The sequence below is a fragment of the Musa acuminata genome, chromosome BXJ1-3 (genome assembly GCF_036884655.1).
Source record: "Musa acuminata AAA Group cultivar baxijiao chromosome BXJ1-3, Cavendish_Baxijiao_AAA, whole genome shotgun sequence".
NCBI classification, from domain to species: Eukaryota; Viridiplantae; Streptophyta; class Magnoliopsida; order Zingiberales; family Musaceae; genus Musa; species Musa acuminata.
In genome coordinates, this window is record NC_088329.1 from 1,566,341 (window position 1) to 1,583,870 (window position 17,530).

The 17,530-nt window shown below is 52.1% G+C and overlaps 2 protein-coding genes and 1 pseudogene across 2 annotated transcripts; all 3 read left to right on the forward strand.

Annotated features, from left to right (window-relative positions):
• Positions 1–559: 559 nt before the first annotated feature.
• Positions 560–2,230, forward strand: LOC135635860 (vegetative cell wall protein gp1-like). Its single transcript, XM_065147258.1, has one exon. The coding sequence runs from the start codon at positions 560–562 to the stop codon at positions 2,228–2,230; it is 1,671 nt and encodes a 556-aa protein (XP_065003330.1).
• A 1,297-nt stretch (positions 2,231–3,527) lies between these two features.
• LOC135615547 (uncharacterized) lies at positions 3,528–15,790 on the forward strand (annotated as a pseudogene).
• A 363-nt stretch (positions 15,791–16,153) lies between these two features.
• On the forward strand, positions 16,154–17,180 carry LOC135615557 (uncharacterized). Its single transcript, XM_065114212.1, has 4 exons — positions 16,154–16,291; positions 16,395–16,519; positions 16,602–16,859; positions 16,941–17,180. Exons 1-4 carry the CDS (start codon positions 16,274–16,276, stop codon positions 17,002–17,004), a joined length of 465 nt encoding a protein of 154 aa, XP_064970284.1. The 5' UTR covers positions 16,154–16,273; the 3' UTR covers positions 17,005–17,180.
• The last annotated feature ends 350 nt before the right edge of the window (positions 17,181–17,530 follow it).

Below are 17,530 nucleotides of genomic sequence, written 5' to 3' on the forward strand. Positions count from 1 at the left end.
ATTAGATGGTCCTCAATCCGTATTTACTATATTATCTTCATTTTTCCCCTTTTTTTTTATGGGAAATATAGTTTTTTAAATTCTTTAAATATATATTTTACCTTATCAATCTCTCAAAATATAATTCTTTAATTCTTTTTTACATTATGAATTCGATGCATTCATCATATTTATCTTACAAATTAACGTCTCGATTCGTTTCGATGGTTATCTGAACTCACTACACCGCTAAGTGTGTCGGTTAGGGAAAACCAACCGCCTCCATCGTAACGGTTGATTTGGCTGACGCACGTGGTTGTGTATTCCATGCACGAACAGCACACGCAACAGTTGGCTGCATTTGGAACTCCACCGGCCGGTAATCTGATACCAACCTTCTTCCTCTCTCTCGTATCTGATCCTTTGTCGATTGTTTATTCACACGTCATCCTCGGCGCGGCAGCCTTTTCTCACCCTTCCCCTTCTCCACGACCTACAAATACCCGACGAGGGAGCCTCTGCCCGCTCCATCTCCTCTCGGCTTTCCTCAACCATCCAGTGATATAGCAGCTCGAGTGCAATGGCCAACCTGCAGCCGACCGGCCGCCCATGGTTGCTCCGATTGGCCTCGCAGGCCAGAATGGACCCACCGCCGCCCCAGCCCCAGCCCCAGCCGGCGCAGCCTCTTCGACCGCCGACTGTTGGTAGGTTACCTTCGATAACTACGCGAGTCCCGGTCCTGCCTGCACCAGCGCCCCAAACCCAACCAACACCACCCCCGCCAACTCAGCCTGCTGCACCACCTGCAGCCACCGATGGTGCTGGCCTTCCCCAAAAGGCTTCAACCAATGGTGACGCTGACGCTGGTGCAGAGGTCCCGAAATCGCAGCGTCCGGAATCCCCGAAGCCTGAGGCAAGGACACCTTCAACGCCGCCAGCCCCGCCGTCCCCGAGGTCTGAAACTCTGACTACGGCGCCGCAACCCCCGCCGTCTTCGAGGCCAGCGGCAACCACCCCAATGCTGCAGCGTTCGCCATCGCCGAGGCCTGAGACCACGACTCCGACGCCGCCAGTCCAGCCATCCCCGCCATCCCTGAGGTCTGAAACTATAGCTGCAGCGCCGCAAACCCCGCCGTCTTCGAGACCAGCGGCAACCACCCCAACGCTGCAGCGCTCGCCATCGCCGAGGCCTGAGACCACGACTCCGACGCCACCAGCCCCGCCGTCCCCGAGGTCTGAAACTATGGCTACGGCGCCGCAACCCCCGCCGTCTTCGAGGCCAGAGGCAACCACCCCAACGCTGCAGCGCTCGCCATCGCCGAGGCCTGAGACCACGACTACGACGCCGCAAGCTCCGCCGTCGCCGAGACCTGTGGCAGCGGCCCTGCTGCAGCGCGCGATATCGCCGAGGCCCGTGACTACGACTCCGACGCCGGAACCTCCGCCGTCGTCGAGACCTGTGGCGGCAACTCCATCGCTGCAGCGCTCGCCAACACCGACGCTCGAAACTACGTCTCCAACACCGACTCCGACGCTGCCACCCCTGCCGTCCCCGAGCCCTGTAGCGGCGGCGACCCTCTCCCCGGCTCCTCCTCAATCTCCCAAGGACATTAAGACCTCCTCCCCAACACCACCCCACTCCCCCAGGACCAACTCGAAGCCGGCTAGTTCCGCCACCCTGATGCCACATCCTGAGCCCGAATCCAAGCCACTGGCTGAAACCCCGCCAAAGCGCACGGTCGAGCAAGACAATGGCGACAAGAAGGGCGCCAAGAATTCCAGAAATGGCGTCGGGGAGCCACGCGAGAAGAACCACAACAGCAAGCACAACGCATCGCCCAACGACACGAAGATCCCCTCGCTCTCCCCCAAGGCGGAAGGAAACCATTCAGGGTCAGGGAATAACAGAGCATCAACGGCGGCGGCAAAGAAGGACGAGAACGAGATGGTGGCCATAACCATTGCAGGACACAACCTCGGAGCGGTCATGGACGCCGGCTCTTCCTACTCCCGTCGCACCAAAAAGCATCTGTTCCATGACACGAAGGACGACAAATCTCACGAAGAGCACGCCACGGTCGACGCCGAGGGCTATTCGTACGAGGAGAAACCCATGATCACACTGGTGAACAGCAACGTTCAGAGCGTGAACAACGCGTTGCTCTTCAATTCCTCCTGCACGGTGGGCAGCCCCGGGGTGCACATCAGCCTCACCAGCCGCCGCCGCCAGCCCAAGAAGAAAAGCCATTAACGTCTGCTCTGAGTTCGAGAACAAGGAATCGCCGCCGCATAATAATATATGAAGCTTTAGTATCTATACTGTGTGCTGTGTTCCCATGGCGATCTCCGCCATGCGTTCATTTTCACTTGGAACTGCTTGTGATGTAATAATCTTCCCAGCGAAAATAAATGTAATCGTTTCATCTAATAACATGATGACGACACTCTTTTTAATGAACCTGCATGAATTATAAGGGTAATTAGAATCCAGTGATGTCATAATCTTTCCAGCGAAAACAAAGAAAAGAAGATAGAATCCAGTGATGTCATAATGCCTGTGAACGTTCTGCACAGCTTTGACTTCAAGTTGGCGCACGCACCAGACTGACGGTTAACGTTGACCGACCACGCGTTGATTCCACGCAACGACAGATTCCATATTCCCCTTCTCCACTCCGTCCATCATCGACTGTATATATATTTTTCTTTTTTTAAACGATAATACAAAATAGAAGAATTTAGCCATTAAATAATGCAATAATGTGACGATTAACGTTAATGAATCTTTCGGATTAAGAAGAAGGAAACGTTTCCCGATGACACAACGGTAATAATTGCGGGGAGGGCTTTCCCACCGAAACGATGTTTCTGGCCGTACGATCACGGTCGGACCGTCCTCAGTAAAAGGGAATCTACCTACCTCCCCACAACCCAATCTGCCCGTGTATTAACTCGCTGCCTCTCCTCGCCGTTTAATTAAGTGTTATTATCTTTCGCTTTTCGTGGTCACTTAACTGACGGCGCCCGCAGTGCCGTTTCCTTGCTTCACCTACGCGTTCGACAACTACCTTTCTGTCTACCGGCATCTTGATTTCCTGCCACGGGGGACCCAAAATGCGGGACCCTTTGGATAACGCACTCATGAGAAGGTGGATCGGCTCTGTAAATCCAGCAGGGATCTCAGAGTCAGACTCGGTTCGCCAGCGTACTTCTGCTACCGGATAGTGTTTACCCACGCGTCACTCACCTTCGATCGATCGAGCCCAACTCGGTGGGTCCCACGTGTATTTGGATAGCAAGGCAGGTACGGAGTATGTTAACGGTATGGTTATTTTTTGCCAGATGGAGAAGAAAGATGACAGCTGTCGTTGATGACAAAGGAGGGAAGACAGAAGAAAGTGCCATATAATATGATAATTAGGGGAAACGAACGAGACTAAATGAGGTGTGGGCTAATTAAGACAACGAATTAAGACGTCCGTAACCTCCGGTTAGATGGGGGATTAATCGTGGACTCAACGGGGCTATTAAAAGGCCGTGAGGCCAGCGCGGCGTCTTCGTCGCCCTCGCCGTCTCTCGCGGAGGCGAAGAAGAAGAGAAGGGAAGGAGGAGGAGGAGGAGGAGGAGGAGGAGGAGAACGAGGCCTCCCTCTCGTTGCTTCTCCTCGTGCCTTTGTTGCTTCTCCTCTCCCTCCTTCCTCCGCGCTTGGCGTTTCGGGCGCTGTATGCTGTATATAACGGGAGTCTGGGGGTCCATGGCCCGATTTCTTCGATCTTGATGGTGATCTCGGAATCGGAGCGAGATCCGGTGGTTTGATGTGAAAAACAGGCCAGATCTGGCAGTCCGGAACCCATCGGGTTCGATCTTCAGATATAGGAAGGGATCGGCGATTTTGACACTGTAAGGACGCGAGATAATAGCTTTTGCTGTATTAAATTTGGTTTCCGCACCTTTCCTCGCCCGGTTTTGTTGGACCCGTGAGATTTTCTCCTGGAGTTGTCTAGTTTGTCTCTGGAATTTGAGCTGTGGTGGATAGTTCCCTCATGTGTTGTTTTCCTGATTTCCTTCTGCTTGGTGTTTCTTGTTGGAATTATCTAGACATCAAGTGCATTAGTCTCTCATCAATATATTAGGAAACATCTTTTCAAGAAAAATAGCCTTTTTTTGTTAGTGTAAACAACTTTATGCCGTGGCCTCGAGGCCAGCACGGCTTGGTTCGGATCCGAATGGGCGGGGATCTTGCGCAGCGTGGGTTGAGTCGCATGCCGAACTTGCGCAGCGTAGCGAATGTCTCGGCCAGATCGGCAAGGTGAGCTTCTGCCGCTTGGCTTTTTACAATCATGTTGTCGACGTAGACTTCCATGTTTCGTCCGATCTGGTGGGCGAACATCTTGTTCACTGTTCTCGGACGAAACATGGAAGTCTACGTCGACGACATGATTGTAAAAAGCCAAGCGGCAGAAGCTCACCTTGCCGATCTGGTCGAGACATTCGTCACGCTGCGCGAGTTCGGCATGCGACTCAACCCCGCGAAGTGTGCTTTCGGCGTCACCTCAGGAAAGTTCCTCGGATTTATCATACACGAAAGAGGAATTGACGCCAACCCGGAGAAGGTCCAGGCAGTTATCAACATGTAGTCACCTCGGACGATTAAAGACCTGCAGCGCCTCAACGGGAGGCTCGCCGCCCTGTCTCGGTTTCTTGCCCGATCGGGTGATCGCTGCCTCCCCTTCTTCCGGGCGCTGAAGAACCCGAAGAACTTTCAATGGACGGCGGAATGCGAGGAAGCCTTCGGACAAGTAAAACGACACTTGGCCAGCCTCCCCCGACTTGCCTCAGTGTCTTCCGGGAGAAGCTTGGCCTCTACCTGACTGCCTCCCGACACGTAGTCAGTTCCGTCCTGATCAAAGAAGCCTCCGGCGAACAGCTACCGGTCTACTACATCAGCCACGTCCTGAACGGGCCCGAGGAACGGTACCCACCGATCGAGAAACTGGTGCTGGCGCTTGTGTTGTCAGCCCGGAAGCTACGCCCCTACTTCCAGGCTCACCCGGTGGAGGTCATCACCGACCAACCACTCCGGCAGATCCTGTCTAAGTTTGATGTTGCAGGGCGTCTTCTCAAATGGGCGGTGGAGCTCGCCGAGTATGACGTACGATACGTGCCAAGAACCGTTGTCAAAGCCCAGTCCGTGGCCGACTTCATCGCGGAATTAACTCAGATCGAGGACATGGATCTCGAGCAACCTTCTGAAGGATGGGTCCTGCACGTGGACGGATCGGCCAACTCAAAAGACGCCGGCGCGGGGCTGGTGCTACTAGCTCCCGACGGACGATCATTCGAGCGCTCCCTCCACTTCGGGTTTCAAGCCACCAACAATGAGGCGGAATACGAGGCGCTCCTAGCAGGACTCAGGTTGGCCCTCGAAATGCAAGTGGTTGCCATACACGTCCTCACCGACTCACAACTGGTAGCTGAGCAGCTCAGCGGTGGATACGAGGCTCGGGACCCAATCATGGCGAAGTACCTGGCACAGGTAAAGAAATTGACCGCCAAGTTCTCTCATTTTGCATTATCTAATGTCTCGAGGGGCGAGAACGAGCGAGCCGACACACTAGCTAAGCTAGCGTCGAAGTTAGCCCCCGAAGCCTGACCCGAGGTCGAGGAGCTCCCTTTCCGTGCCATCGAAATTGCTGTTGCGACCTCGGGCGGCGCGCAGACCACATGGGTACAAGAAATGCTGCGCTTCAAGCGGGACGGGACCCTTCCCCCCGACGAGGCTACGGCTCGGCGCCTGCGCCGTACGCAGGCGTGGTACTCAGAGATGGGCGGACGACTCTATAAGCGGTCCTTCTCACACCCTCTCCTACGGTGCTTGGAGCCCGGCGAAGCTCGGTCGGTTCTGGTCGAGTCCACGAAGGGGTCTGCGGTGAGCACTTCGGCGGGCGAACCTTGGCGCACAAAATACTTAGCAAAGGGTACTACTGGCCAACCATGTGCCGAGACGCGAAGGTTTACGTGCAACGGTGCAGCGCATGCCAGGAGCACGCCCGCGCGCCCCGGCAGCCCGCGGTCCCGCTCACCCCCATCGACTGCGCATGGCCGTTTGCACAGTGGGGTTTGGACCTGCTCGGACCTTTCCCGTCCGGTTCGGGACAGCGGAAATACATCGTCATGGGAGTGGATTACTTCACCAAGTGGGTTGAGGCCGAACCACTAGCGACGATCACGGAGCAACAAATAGAGAAGTTCGTGTGGAGGAACCTAGTGACTCGGTTTGGCTTGCCCAAAACCATCATTACAGACAATGGGCCCTAGTTCGCCGGTAAAAGGTTCCGGGAGTTCTGTGCAAGCCACGGGATCCAACTGAGGTTCAGCTCGGTGGCTTACCCTCAGACAAACGGGCTAGCGGAGGTAACCAATCGATCCATTCTAGACGGGCTCAAAAGAAGAGTGTCCGCAGCCCGATCGGCTTGGACGGACGAACTCCCGAGCGTCTTATGGTCATTACGCACCACCCCCAAAACCGCAACTGGAGAATCCCCCTACAGCCTCGTGTTCGGGACCGAAGCTGTCCTACCGCCCGAGGTAGTTATTCCCACCCTTCGGACAAGAAACTACGACGAGAGAACCACAGACGAAGGACTTCGAGCCGGCCTTGATATGCTCGAGATAATCCGACCGGGCACATACCGGCTCGCGATAATGGATGGCTCTTCTGTGCCGAGAAAATGGAATGTCCATAACCTTAAGAAATTTTTCGTCTAAGGGGAGTGGAAGCTGGGTAACACGCAAGAGAAGGAAAGTTTTCTTTTATTTAAGAAAAAACGAGGATTACAGAACTCGACCTTGACTCACACGGTCAAAACCGACCCCCTAGAGAATTACAAGTTTTTAACCTAGCCGTCAGAAGCCCCGACGCTATCGTCGAAGGGAACCTCGTCCGGCATATCTACGTCTAAGTCCTCGGGGTGCGAGGCAAAAGGGTCCAACTCAATTTCCAGTCCGGGGTAGCGCGTTCTGAATCGGCCCAGGGCAATCCGGTACCCGTACTCATAAGTGACCTGCCCCGACCGGACCAGCCCGAGCTGGAAGCCCAAGGACTGTTTGTAGTCCTCGATTATTTTCTTGTCTTTTTCTGGTCGCCGATCCCGCTCAGCAGCCAGAGCCTTTGAAGCCCCCTTCGCCTCAGCCAAGGCCCCTTCCAGCTTTTCAGTCAGGGTGACCACCTCGTTCCGGGCCAAACGAGCCTCGGTCCGTGTCACCCCTAGGAGCCCTTGGAGCCCCTCCTTCTCCTCTTCAGCCGCTTTCGCCTCAAATTTAAGGCGAAGGACTTCCGCCTCCAGCGCCGAGGTACGCTAATCGGCTGCCATCGCCTCGGACTTGAGGCGTGTCACTTCCACCTCTAGCTCCGAGGAGCGCTACTCGGCTGCTACAACCGCCTCCGGAGCCGCCCCCGCACGGACCTCCTCGAGCTGTTTGCGCAGCTCGGCATTCCGGTCGCACAGAATGCCGAGGGCCCGGCCCGCGTCACGCACGCGATCAGCCAACGCCATTGTATAGTGTTGGCCCTGCAGAAAGAAGGTCAGAACCAATGTCGCCCGGGCAGGAAGTTGGGGTCCAATGGCGAGACGCTTACCCACAGCAATGACTTCGCAGATTTGCCTAGCAGGACATCCGAGGGCATGGTATACAGCTCGCGGGCCATATCAGGATGAAGCCCTCCTTGGATGAACGCGGCCGCAGTTTCCCCTTCGGCCGCAGTTTCCCCCAACGGGCCGCTAACCGGTCGGAGGGTTGGCCCTGCGAAAGCTCGCCCATCAAGCGCGCCTGATAGGACTCGTTCGGCGCCCCCGTAGGGAGGCGACACAAGTCCCGAATGAAGGGCTCCCTGGGCGCTTTCCCCGCCCCCTCGTTGCTCGGCCCGGCCTCCCCCCGGCTAAGTCCTCGTCGTCAGTCGCGTGTGCTCGACTCCACAGCGACTTCACATGCCCGAGCCCCTAGCGGCTTTGGTTTCTTTTGGGCAGCAATCTTGGCCATCTTCCGCGGACGGCCGGCCTCGAGCTCCACCGGCGCCTCCCTCGTGCCGATGCCCGGGCCAACCGAATGACGCGGGAATGTGGTCGACGAAGAGCGCCCTCCGCGCACAGCAACAAGGTTCACCATTTCTACAAGAAAAACGACGACCTCGGTCAGAACACCAAAAACACGAAAACATACAGCTACCCTCTTAAGGCATACCTCGAGGCACCGGGCTCAGACCCGCCTCGACCAGCCATACCTCGGTCATCTTCCGGATGACTCGGGAGGTCGGGAGAATCTCCTTCAGTCTTCGAAGGGCCTGGCGCTCCTCCTCGTCCAGGACAAGGGCGGTGTTGTCGACGGCGCGCGCCGCCCACCGGAGCCCAAAACTCCAGCCCTCCGAATGGCATACGTAGAAGAAACGCTCCTTCCACCCCTTGTTGCTGGAAGGAGCCCCGCTGACCTGGAAGCCCGGTCGGGTGGACAGGTAATAACCCCCCGACCCCCTGGATAGACGGAAGCAGGAGAGAAAAAGGGACCGGCTCGGAGGAATGCTGGAGTAGTAACATTCCCTTAGGAATGCCACCAGATAGCGCTAGGAATTTGGCGCCATCTGAGAAGGGGAAATGCGCCACCACGAGACGCACGAGCTTATGACTGGGTTGAGAGGAAGGCGCAACCCGGCCTCAAAGGCGTCCAGGGTTACGGCGAAGCCCCTAGGTATAGGGTCATACGCTCGCTGCCCCAGCTCGGGGGCAATCAGCGTGAATTCCGCCGGGATACCATAACGATCCCGAAGGGAGCCGAGTGACGACTCGCTCACAGTTGAGTCGAGGTCATGTGGCCACATTAGCGACTCGAGGGCTTTGACAGCCCTCTCGTCGGACGACGAGCGGGGACTCGCCGACAACGCCCTCTCTCCGACAGTACCGGAAGTGGAAGGCGAGGAAGAAGAGGGCAGAGAAAGAGAAGTCATCCTTACCAAGTCTTGGAAAGGAAGGTAGGGCGGTCGATGGGTACGAAACAAGGTCGCACGGAGAGAGGGTTGAACAAATGCAAGTGTCAGGACGTGCAGGAAGCCGACGATGCGCTATTTATAGGCCACATCCCGCCAAAACGGCGACCCTTCCTCTCCCGAAGTGCGCTGCGATGACCCAACGTCACTTCGCCATAAATGTAGCCTGATGTGGCAACCAAATATCGCGCGGTGCGAATACGAAAGCGCTAATCATGTCAACCTCGAAAGCCAGCGACTCCCGAAAGTGACGGCCCCTTGAGCTTCCCTAGGAAGAAAGCAACCTGACCGCTCGTGCCCGCGCACGGCTAAGTAATTAGTCACTAACCAAAACGAAGTGGCTCCTCGGCCTCTGTCACCCGAGACCACCTCCTCCGCGCGGCCTGCCCGCCCGAGACGTGCTCCTCGGCCTCATGTCGCCCGAGACCACCTCCTCTGCGCGGCCTGCCCGCCCGAGACGTACTCCTCGGCCTCATGTCGCCCGAGACCACCTCCTCTGCGCGGCCTGCCCGCCCGAGTCGTGCTCCTAGGCCTCATGTCACCCGAGACCACCTCCTCTGCGCGGCCTGCCCGCCCGAGATGTGCTCCTCGGCCTCATGTCGCCCGAGACCACCTCCTCTGCGCGGCCTGCCCGCCCGAGACGTGCTTCTCGGCCTGTGTCGCCTGAGACCACCAACTCTCCGTGGCCTGCCCGCCCGAGACGTGCTCCTCGGCCTCATGACGCTCGAGACCACCTCCTCTGCACGGCCTGCCCGAGATGTACTCCTCGGCCTCATGTCGCCCGAGACCACCTCCTTTGTGCGGCCTGCCCGCCCGAGACGTGCTCCTCGGCCTCATGTCGCCCGAGACCACCTCCTTTGTGCGGCCTGCCCGCCCGAGACGTGCTCCTCGGCCTCATGTCGCCCGAGACCACCTCCTCTGCGCGGCCTGCCCGCCCGAGACGTGCTCCTCGGCCTCATGTCGCCTAAGACTACCACGGTACTGGAGGCTGAACCCATGCCTCGGACTCCCCCTTTTGACAACAGCCGACGCATAGCTTCTTTCGGGGGGGGGGGGGGAATATGATGAGGGTAATAATGGCGACATGACGTGCCACGACGTCAGCCGCACCTGGACGACACTCTACCCAAAGAGGGCAATAATGTTGACGCGATGTGCGTTGACATCACCCGCCCTCAGATAACGATTTCATCGTACACGCTTGACCGAGGGAGAAGAGAACGGCGACCGAGGCACGCCCATACCCTGCGTTCGGTTATTCACGGCACGGCAACTCAAAGTCAGACGCTACCTGCCCCCTGCAGGCGGGTAGCTCAGGAAGCAGTATGCTTCCCTATAAATACCCTCTCGTTTATTAGAAAAGGGGGAGAGACTAAAACACTTCTTCTCCTGAAACCCCCTCCACATCTGCTAACTTGATCGTCGGAGGGGTCGAGCCGAGCTCCTCGGCCCGACCTTTGTGCAGGTGCGAGTCCGAAGGTCTCCTTCGGACGCGCAGGCGAGGAGTTCCTGCCCGGAAGAGACGACTACGTCATCCCGATCGAACACCGCCCCCGACCTCCTCAGCGGGCTCGAGGAACGCCGTACAAGATCCCTGCCCATTCGAACCCGAACCAAGCCGTGCTGGCCCCGAGGCCACGACATAAAGTTGTTTACACTAACAATCTGGGCACGGAAAGCGGCTACGTGGTCAGTCGGGTCAGTGGCGCCGTCATAGGCGTCCAGCGAAGGGAGCCGGAAGTGCGGTGGAATCATTTGATCTTGTATTTCGGGTGCGAATGGGGACCGTCCGCCTCGAGCTCTTCCTTTGACCTGTGAACCTCCTGCTGTACTTCGTCGAGTTGTTGACTAACAAGGCGCAGCTGGGCTCGCAGGGCATTCGTCGAGTCCACAGATGGCGCCTCGGGCTCCGGGCGAGCCATCGGATTTTCCGCCCCTCGATTCCCGAGTTGGGCTGATTGGTTCCGAGGCGAAGTGGGGAACTCGGGAAGTGGTGCGTGAGTCCGGGTGGGGGGCTCCCGCTGTTGCAAAGGCTGGGTCATATGCGGGGGCGTCGGATGGGAAATGAGCGGGATGATTGTTTGCATCACGCTCGTCAGAGCTCGGACTTGATGAACGAGGTCGTGAAAGGCTTCGGGCGATACAGGCAGCGGGCCGGCGGGGGCACCGTTGGGCGGCGATAAACCTGGGTCGTTGAACAACCGCCAGTAGCGCTCCGATGTTGTGGCGGGGCGTTCGTCACACGGGAGATTTTCTTCCGGGGTGCTGACCGAACGTAACCCCACAGCTGCGGGTTCGTCAGAGTGGATCTGCTGGTCGCTCGACATTCGGACGACCCTCCTTCTAGCGCCAATCTGTTAGTGTAAACAACTTTATGCCGTGGCCTCGGGGCCAGCACAGCTTGGTTCGGGTCCGAATGGGCGGGGATCTTGTACGGCGTTCCTCGAGCCCGCTGAGGAGGTCGGGGGCGGTGTCCGATCGGGATGGCGTAGTCGTCTCTTCCGGGCAGGAACTCCTCGCCTGCGCGTCCGGAGGAGACCTTCGGACTCGCACCTGCACAAAGGTCGGGCCGAGGCGCTCGGCTCGACCCCTCCGACGATCAAGTTAGCAGATGTGGAGGGGGTTTCAGGAGAAGAAGTGTTTTAGTGTGTCTCTCCCCTTTTCTAATGAACGAGAGGGTATTTATAGGGAAGCATACTGCTTCCTGAGCTGCCCGCCTGCAGGGGGCAGGTAGCGTCTGACTTTGAGTTGGCGTGGCGTGAAGAATCGAACTACCGCAGGGTATGGGCGTGCCTCGGTCGCCGTTCTCTTCTGCCTCGAGCGTGTACGATGAAATCGTTGTCTGAGGGCGGGTGACGTCAGCGCACATCGCGTCGACATTATTGCCCTCTTTGGGCAGAGTGTCGTCCAGGTGCGGCTGACGTCGTGGCGCGTCATGTCGCCATTATTACCCTCATCACTTTTCATTAAATAAAGCTTGGTGTTTCTTTTGTCTATGATCCGATCTGGTCGCACACCAAATGGTCTCTACTCTCAGTTTCCTGGATTTTCTACGACAGATTATAAAGGTTTCTATATCGGAAAAATATTCTTTCTTGTAAATATATGGATATTGGCGTTCATTGTAGTGATGTGCATTAGAGGGAGGAACTTATTTCTGTTTCTATCAGTTTGGCCAAAGTTTTTTGTTTCTTTTTTTTTTTAACAAAGTAGCCCTTCTCAGTTGTCTTCTTAGGAAATATTCTATATGGTCGCAATATGGGCTACAATCTCAACTGCTGATACAGTGAAAAAGGGTATTCTTTCCCTTAGTTTTTGGTTTCTCTTCTTTTATTAATTTGCTTGGTATCCTAGTGGACCTTCTACCGTGTAGTGTTTTAGTGAAGCTAAATGTAGTAGACTTCACTAGAAATCTATTTAACAACGTCTTCTTTCTTTTTGCTCGATGGAAGAATATTTTTTTTCTCAAAGAATATTTTTTTTTTCACTTTTCGTAAGCAACTTGGACATATGGGGAGTTATAGTTGCTTGTTGGAATCTTTCCAGATGTTTTGTTGTGCTTTTTGTGTAGGAAACTTTTTTTTTACCGATAGCTTTATTTAAATGCCAGGTCCATTTCAAATGTGTGTCTTTGGTAAATAGCCTCTGAAAATTGAGATAAAATCATTCATTCTGTGGTAATATTTTTACACTTCTGAGTTCCTTGGGTTCTGTGGCTGGAGTTGCTTCAAGATTGGGTTCTGTGGTAATATTTTTACATTTCAAATGTCAAGGCAAGGTTCACCAGATTGGGCGGTCAAAACTGGGTTTGGCCTATCCTAAGCTCAAACCACAAATTTCTCAGTTCATTGCTGAAGATTGTCCAGAATCCACTTAATGAGTTGTATGTACAAGAATAATTAGGAGGATTTTGGAGAAAGAACTAGAAGAGGCAGTCTAAAGAATATACTTGATGGGAGAAATTCTTTACATTTAAGTGGCTTTCTCTAGAGAAGAGAGTATGTTTTTTTTTTTTAAATGACACATGCATGAGTATCTCTGGGGACAATTTGTTTTAAATGGTTTTAAATCATGGTTACTAGTATCTGTCCAACTTGGAGGTTTCGGCTGAAAATGATCCCATTAGATTGCTTTTTTAGTGGTTTAATGGAAAATATTATTTAAGTGTCAATTATCTACTTTTTGACTGTTAAGATACAAAGTCACAGAATATGTCTTGCTTCTCTGAGCTTTATATCATGATACATGATTCTTTGCCTTTTCATGATGTAGATTGCTACTTTTAGAGCAGCATCTGAACTGCATGAACAATGCTGTAAATATTCCTGTGTATGAGGTCCACTTGAAATCATGCAGAAGGAAACAGATTGGATGGAACTTGCTATCGGTCATTATTTGGATGGCATATCAATTATAGTTGCATAAAGTGGTCTATAATCAACATTATTGACATACAATCTTATGTGAAAGTCTTTTTATGATGGGATGGTGGGTAAAATGCATTAGCACTGTTACGACGGTCAATAGCATTTTCTAGAATATTGCTACATGGGAGTTGTTTTTGAACAAGTTTATTGTTAGATGATGGTCAAATCAGTTTTCTCTAATGGTATCGATTGTAGATTTTGGTTTCTTCTATTTTCCTGCCTTTGTGCTTTTTTTCAAGGGAGATTGTTTAATTGACTGTGTTGGTTGGTTTTAGGCAATTTGGCATGTGACTGTTAAGTTTTATATGTGAGAATACTTTGATTAATATGTTTATCTTACTACCTTTATAAACTTCAGCATATGTTATCTTTTGATTTTTTTGAATTAACCATACATCTTTCCTGTTACAACACCTAGCTTTTGGCTGTCAATGCATCTTTATCCTAATTTTGTGTTTATTCTAGTGAATTGACAAGCTAAATCCATGTATTTGTTTCCTATAGTTCAATGTGTTCGATGCCTATGAAATGCTGATTTTAGTCAGTGAAATCATTGCATTCTTTGTGAATGCTAGATCTGTAAATTTCTCCTACACATGTATATGCCAGGTGAATAGGTCTTTATATGAAATCCAATTCTTAGAGAACTTTGAAATTTTTTGTTAAATGTTATCATCCATGTCTTAATCATATAAAATTAGATGTATGTTTATATATGTATATGGTCATGCATCATTTTATGTTGCTTCTATGTTTTGTGATACAGGAGATATTTAAAATGGATAACTGCCCTGTGAGATTTAATACCATTGGACAACTATATCCAGATTGCATGTCGGATAGGAAATCAAGGTTTTGGCAAATTGATAACCAGCCAAATTCCAGGTCTGAAGTCATTTGTCCGCGACCTTGTCGAGCAACAAGAGTTCCTTGTTTCATTAATACTCTCAATATAGTCAGTTCCAAGCCACAGGGGTGAGTTTGCATGATATTCAAATTGTTTTATAATGTTTTTGTTGTTTGTTTGTGTTTTTCTAGCAAACTCCTGAGACCTTTGTAAAACATTTTTGTTCTATTGACAAAATGTGGTTCTATTATGTTGTGTGATTGGGTTCCTTTCATCTTTGTTTTTGCTTATCCTAAAAGTCAAGACTATGTGTTTACACATTGTGAATTTTGGGAAATAATCCATTCAAGATTGTGAATACGTTGACTTTCACCAAGGCAAACCACAGTTGGTGATTATGTCTTGGATGTTTCTTTCTCTATCCATGTTTCATGTGTCCATTACATATTCATCATAAATCATACGTGAAGCATTTGATTGTGTACACAGTTTCCAACCTATAGGCTCTTTATTATGTCGACAATTTATAAAGCAGAAACAAAATACAATTTTGACATGATGGATTAGTTTTAAGTTGTGGTTATACATTGTTCATTAATTTTGCTAGACCCCTTTCTGCAGCATCTTGCCTATGTACAAAGTGGATTCTGCTTCTGAGATTCTTGATCGTATCCTGAGTCAGGTATGTTTCTGAATTGCACGCTCATATAACAATGGCATAAACTTCCTTCCAATCCTCACCTTTGGCAATCTAAAAGAGGCTTATTTGCTGCCAGGCTGACACGGACAATGATCTGGACTCGAGCAGTCAAATGGGCTTCTTCTGTGGCTCGCCTCCTGTACGCACTGACAATCCGGTCATCCATGATGTGCAGTTTGCCAAGCAAGCCCAGTTCTTATCTTCTTCTCGAGGAAACTCTCCTGGCATGAAGCCTGCAGGAAGAGTCGAAAGAGGAGGGTCTCCGACCTGCAGGTCTTCTTTCGAAGGGAACCCCAAAGTGAGAATCGAAGGCTTTGCTTGCGGCAAACTCCAAGCAGCATTGTGTTGCCCCTGCTCTAGCATGACCTCCTCACAGAATTAACCCTCACCTTACTGCCTATGCTCTTGTAAATTCACCTTCTGGTTATATGTCCATCAGACCCTCACCAATCTTGGCCCAGTAATCCTAGCTGTTGAATCTGCCGAAATGCCAGTCTCAAGGAGAATTTGGTCCTGTAAATACCTGAGGTATTGACGGTTAAGAGTTCCTATAGCATCCAAGGTATGTCTAAGCTGCAAACTGGCGTCAGTTAGTATGCCCTGTCATTGTGAATACAACTTTTTTTGTGTCAATTTGCCATGTTTTTTGTGCCATCGAGTAGATTGGCATGTATGTCTGAGAATGACTTCATTCAAAGCCAGTGTTTCAGTAATACTACTGGTCATGTATTCATTCTCTAAAACATTATGAATTGTGCACTTGAAGCTATTGAATGCCACTGTTGTGTGCTTTTAGGTCAGTTTTGAGGGCAATGTTTGATGTGGAATAAGTGTTTTCAGCGTGATTTCCCTAATCTTTGCAGCATAATTATCAGAACTGAATTGATGGAATCATATGTTTAATCACAATTATAAATAAATATTATACTAATTAGTTTAAAATGCCTAATATATAGATGAAAAATTATTTTTCAAAAGAGTAATTACAATTTCTAATCAATTTTATTAGACCTTTGTCTGTCCACATCGTACGTGACCGAAACCGACTCCCCTCGTTTCGCCTACTTTCGTGCCACTTCCAGCACCTTCTTCCATTGTCACGTGTCCCTCTACCAGCCCTACACGCGTCCCATATATGCCACCCTCAGCCTCTTTATTAATGCCTTCCTTCCCCACTCGACAATCGAACAGTCTGCCCACTGCTCGTTCTCTGATCGACTCGGTCTCTCCTCTTTGTGTCAGGCGAATACCGACGTTTGCTTGTCCTCCAACCGTTCTTCTTCATGGCTTCAAGAGCTTTGGTAAGCCCTCTGCAGTTCCCTGTCCCTGTAGATTTTGGCTATGTGACACTGTCACTACATAAGAACATGAGCGTGATCGCACACGCCGAATCCATATGCACAGGCCTCCTGGAGATCACTCGCTTCCGCTCGGCAGTTCACCACGTCGACGGCGCCGAGGATGCGGCCCATAGCGCCCACTGCCGACGACGTCTTAGGCCACCATCCCGTCCTGAAGCCCAAGCCGAGGTAGCATACTACGCTTTACGGCTTCTTCCTTCTTGTGTCTACTACCTTGGAAGAGCTAATAAGGGGGGCGAAGCGACCGCAGGGGGGAGTTCGTGCCGGTGTACGTGGCGCTCGGGCTGATCCTGCTGTCGGCGTCGTTCGGCATCCACACCGCGCAGCAGCAGCTACGCCACTCGCCCAACGTGCTGGTGAGCAAGAAGAAGCGGGAGACGGTGCCCGAGGTGGTGGACCCTGAGTGGGCTGCGGCGGAGGCGGAGCGCTTCATTAGCGGCTCCGTCTTCCGCCGGGTCGCCCACCTGCAGGACTTCGACGCCGTCTGGGCCACCCGTGGTCACGTCATGTAAGCGACCCTCTCTTTTCCCGTATCTTCTTCCTCGTATTCTTCCCCTGCACACGTAAACGTAAGATTCCTTGGTGGCAGTGACAGGCCGAGGAAGGTGGAGACGTTGAAATCGGTGGGAGTGGACCCGAGCAGGCTCGAGTGAAGACATGGGTGGAGCTGCCGCTACGAAGTGCTCTCTCTGTAGATAGCTTGTCAGTGTTCTGCTTCTCTTCTTCTATCCTCTTCGATCTCTGAGCTCCTGTAGTTGTCTGTAATTACGTGGGTACGCCGTCGTTGGTTGGATCGAAATAAACCTTCGAGTAATCCATAGAGCACGAATCTTACAGTCTCGATAGTGACACGTGGCTCGACATAAAATTATTTATTTGGATTTCAGTAAATAGCGATTATCGATGAGTATAATTAATGAAACGTCGGAACCGATCCGCTACGAAATATCATGTCGGATATAACAGTGTCAGATTCGGACCTCAACAGGCGCAATTCGAATCAACTCCGATGACATATCTGGCCGAGATGGTGAGCGTTATCTGGGCCGTCCATTTTAAGGCAACGAGGATCTACGGTCTCAATTTGTTCTGATGGAAAAAGGGGGAACCCGCTTGAGGGAATGACGTGGGGAAGCTCCATTGGCCAGCTCGACGTGGTCTTTCATGTCATTGGCGGAA

What these genes read in the sequence shown, in the direction of transcription:
- LOC135615557 (XM_065114212.1), top strand. An exon ending in GTCCTGAAGCCCAAGCCGAG is followed by an intron (nt 16,520 to 16,601) that starts GTAGCATACTAC and finishes AAGCGACCGCAG; the next exon opens with GGGGGAGTTCGTGCCGGTGT. An exon ending in GCCACCCGTGGTCACGTCAT is followed by an intron (nt 16,860 to 16,940) that starts GTAAGCGACCCT and finishes CCTTGGTGGCAG; the next exon opens with TGACAGGCCGAGGAAGGTGG.
- LOC135635860 (XM_065147258.1), top strand. Translation starts at nt 560, where the DNA reads ATGGCCAACCTGCAGCCGACCGGCCGCCCATGGTTGCTCCGATTGGCC.